The sequence below is a fragment of the Pteropus medius genome, unplaced genomic scaffold (assembly GCF_902729225.1).
Source record: "Pteropus medius unplaced genomic scaffold, Ma_sr-lr_union100, whole genome shotgun sequence".
Taxonomy (NCBI): domain Eukaryota; kingdom Metazoa; phylum Chordata; class Mammalia; order Chiroptera; family Pteropodidae; genus Pteropus; species Pteropus medius.
Window position 1 is genome coordinate 29,813,609 of NW_024351730.1, and position 3,862 is coordinate 29,817,470.

A 3,862-nucleotide genomic window follows, 5' to 3' on the forward strand; every position below is an offset into this window, starting at 1 on the left:
AAAGAGACAAAAGAGAAGAGAGGAGAGGAGGCGAGTGGCCGTGGATGTCAGGACAGGAAAGGGCACAGGGGCACCGGGACCGGCAGGCAGGCGCTTACCCCAGAAAGGTTAGGAACCGCGGGTCCGTGGCCAGGTTGGCGTCGATGGTGAAGGACAGGAACTCAGGGCTCACCAGGTGCACCGGCCGCTCGGTGGAGAAGTCCAGCTCCACGGCGTCCTCTGTTTGCGCGGGTCCCGCCTGGGCGCGAGAGTAGAAGACAACGAGCGGCCCCAGGAGCAGCAGCAGCGGCGGCGGCAGCGGCAGCCCCGGCTTCAGGCGCAGCGACATCTCGGGCTCACCTTGCTGGCCAACCCGCGAGCAGCCGCGCAGCAAGAGTCAAGCTCGCACACTTCCTCTCGCCAAACCACAGCGCCCTTTTCTCCTTTCCTCCACCCGCCCGCTCCGCCTTCCCCCTCCCACTGCGCCCTGCACCCCTCCCACTGCTCCTCTTCTCCGCCTCCCCCGCTCATTCCCACTTCCTTGCACGCTTTCCCCTCGGTGGCGGTCAGGTCCACTTATGAAATCACTCACACGCATTTGAAAGGTGCAGACATGGCTAGGATCCAAGCGCCCAGGAAGCCTGGGAAGAGAGCGCCCTGTGAGGAGCGCAGGGCATCCCAGGGCAGCTTCCCGAAGCACAGCGTCCTATGCGCTCTAGTGGCAACACCACTGTTTTCCCCTTCCAGGTCCCATTCGGGTGGCGCTAGGTCTTCTGGCCCTTAACTAAAGCCTTCAGTTGAGGATTCATCTCTTGTCTCGTCATCTGACTTGCTTGTCACTTGAGCCTGCCAAAATCTGATTAACCCTTGTGTCCTCTTGCCAGCGAGCTGTTTCCCAAGCATCTTCCTTTTGCCTGAAAGATCTGACCTGGGCATTGGCAAACCTGTAGCTGGAAGGAACACCTCCAAAAATTCCTTATCAACTTCTCATGAAAACCGCAGTTAGCAGAGCCTTAAAGCATCCGGTGCTCCAACATCTAAAACTCAGGACATGAAGGCTCCAAACAAGTGTGGGGTAGTGGCTGTTCCTTGAATTTGGAGCCTTTACCAAATTTCTCCTCTGTACATTCATCTTTAGCTGTTGGTCAAATTTTTCTTTGGTTTTCCTTTGAGACTTACATTGATATATAACAAACACCATGCACTTAAGGCTTGCTATATGGCTGATACCCTAAAAGGTGCTTTATCTGTATTCTCTTACTCTTCACAACTCTGCCAGGTGTGCATTATCCTTATTTTACAAGAGAAACCAAGCTCTGAGACATTAACATGTCCAAGTGTCAGAACTGGGATGTGAAGGTAGTTACACAACCCGAAGCAGATAGTGGCCTGTCTCAACTGAAATGCAACTTCCTCAAAGAATCTTTGCCTGAAACTCCGGGCAGCTGACATCTCCTGGTGACACCATGACAGCCTCTTCAACTTGCTAGAACATACCACATTTGTTAGCACTATAAATGTTGGTCTATGTTGGTCTCATCTGCTAGATTATAAACTCTGTGAAATCAGAGGCAAGATTTGTCTTATCTACTACACTCATCAAACCCATGGCATCGCACTTGGCACTTAGTAGGTATCCAATAGATATTTGTTGAAGAAACACATAACACCAAAACCTTTAGAATTTTCCACTTAGATTGCATCATCAATAAAGCAATAAATAAAAATGAATTGTTTGAAATTTATATCTAGTTTGAATAGATCTGTCTATTCTTAAGCAATTTAAAAGTTAAATGGATAGTTAATTGAGGAAAGTTACAGTTTGGAGATTTTTTGTGTGTATATATCAGTTACTATTTTGCAGTGGGAATCAAGTTGATGTCCTACAATTACACATAAGAAAAAAATTCATATGGAAACCCCAAGCTACCAGGAAATCATATGATGGCAGACATGGAGATAAAAAAGCAGATGCCTAGGCTCTTTCTGCCTTGTCATGACATTGATCCTACATCCCACCCCAAGCCCTTGTTGTGTTGCAAAAGTTACACTGATTTCTTTAGAATATTTGCGCGATTTGAATCATTGTGAGCGGATCATTTTGAGTTTTCTAAGTAGTGAATCCTTATGACATACTGAGATGTGGGCTGGTGTGGTCCACATGTGAGTTACTAATATGGAAACCGGGAAAATATAAATGAGGAAGCAAAGAAAAGAAACTTGCATACATGATGATCTGTTGATTGAGATCAGATGAGTTGTTGTCTCCCGGATCCAAGTTGTTTTGATTTACTGTGCCAGTTAAGAGGAATATATGGGCATATCGGAGGAGGAATATGCAATGATATAAATAGAAATTGTCATTTCAGAAACTAATTATAATTAGACACCTTGCAGTTTTAAGGGGCATGAAATATGTACTAGGGGCTGGAGAGAAAGAAGTTGACATGTACAGAGTACATACTGTTTTCAAAGTTCCTTTCCCATATTCATTTATTCATCTCATCACTGAAATATTTATGGGGTGCTTACTATGTGCCAAGCACTCAGCTAGGCAGCAGTAAGCCGAAATGGTCCCTGCACTCTGGAGCTTCTAGTCTTACTGGGGAGGCAGACGACGTTTAAAAAAATCACACAAAAGTAAAATTACAAGTGTGGTAGATGCTCCAAAGATGATCATGGTGCTTTACACATGTATGTTTGAGTATTTGAATTTGGGAGCAGGGGGAGTTCCTGTGGAGGTCATGCTTAAGTGGAAACCTGAAAGATGAATTAACAACTAAGAGGGAGTGGTGGTGGGGGGAATCATTTGGGGCTAAGGAGATGGCATATGCGAAGGTAGGAGAGCATGGGGTGTAAGGGATTGAGAGAAGGCTGGAGCAGCTGGATCAGAGAGAGGGGCAGCTAGAGACGTAGAGACTGACATTGCAGGATCTAGAGATATCCTTGGAGCAATGGGAAGCCATTGAAAGGGTTTCAAGCTTGGGGGAAGGGATGTAATATGATCAGATTTATATTTTAAGAAGGCAAACTGTAGATGTTCTGTTTCTTCTCTTGTGTAGGCGTCTCTTTATAGAACTAGGATGTGCATTTCTCCATAGTTATAGACAGGATTTCTAATTTTCTTCTATTAAGCGTATGTCTATATATATCCTATAAATATGTGTCTCTCTGTGTCTGTAAGAAAGTGGATACCTGCAGCCACTAAATGAGCCAGAGGGTGTCAGAGAAAGCAAGAAGTGTCCCTAGAATAAGATTCATAAGGCCCAGGGGTTTACACAATAACCATTATAGTGTAAACTGAAGGATTATTCAAAGGCCCTCAGAGGAGAGCTGACGGCCCAATTTTGGTTACCTGTCTCTGCGATGATGAAGACCCTGGAAGACCCTAATAATTATACTCATGCCAAGAAAGCATACTACTGTGAATTAAGTGGGACATTACTTATTGTTACCCCCAGGCTCTGTAAAAAGTATAAATGAAACAAATATGGGACACAGAAGGGACAATTGAAGAAAATGTATTAGACATAGGAAAGCCTTTGAGGTAGGGAGATAGGGCAGAGGTTTCCTATCCTAAGGCTAGACACTCTACTATGTTCTTGACTTTTGGCCAGGCATCAAATAGTTTTGAGCTCTTGGAAGAAATAAGTGCTATGAAGTAGAGTGAAAGTATTCTCTGCTTTGTTGACTTCAGATACGATGTTAATAAGGAAAGTGGGCTGTGTAGGAGACAGTCCTTGTTGGTGGAACCTATTTAGTGTTGGTGACTAAGACCTTGTAAGAGCCACTGATTGCTTCCAGATTGTGGCCTGAGTAATGTTGGAGTGGGTAACGAGCTGGCAGTTGCTTCTACAACTTTTATTGAATAGTTGGTTCAAGA

At 45.0% G+C, this 3,862-nt stretch overlaps 1 protein-coding gene across 1 annotated transcript in view; it reads right to left on the reverse strand.

Annotated features, from left to right (window-relative positions):
* Nucleotides 1–437, reverse strand: part of HPSE (heparanase) — a 33,425-nt gene extending 32,988 nt beyond the window's left edge. Inside the window, exon 1 of the mRNA XM_039845617.1 lies at nt 99–437. Coding sequence (XP_039701551.1) covers nt 99–328 — 230 coding nt within the window. The 5' untranslated portion in view covers nt 329–437. The remainder of the gene's footprint in view (nt 1–98) is intronic.
* Between the last annotated feature and the right edge of the window lie 3,425 nt (nt 438–3,862).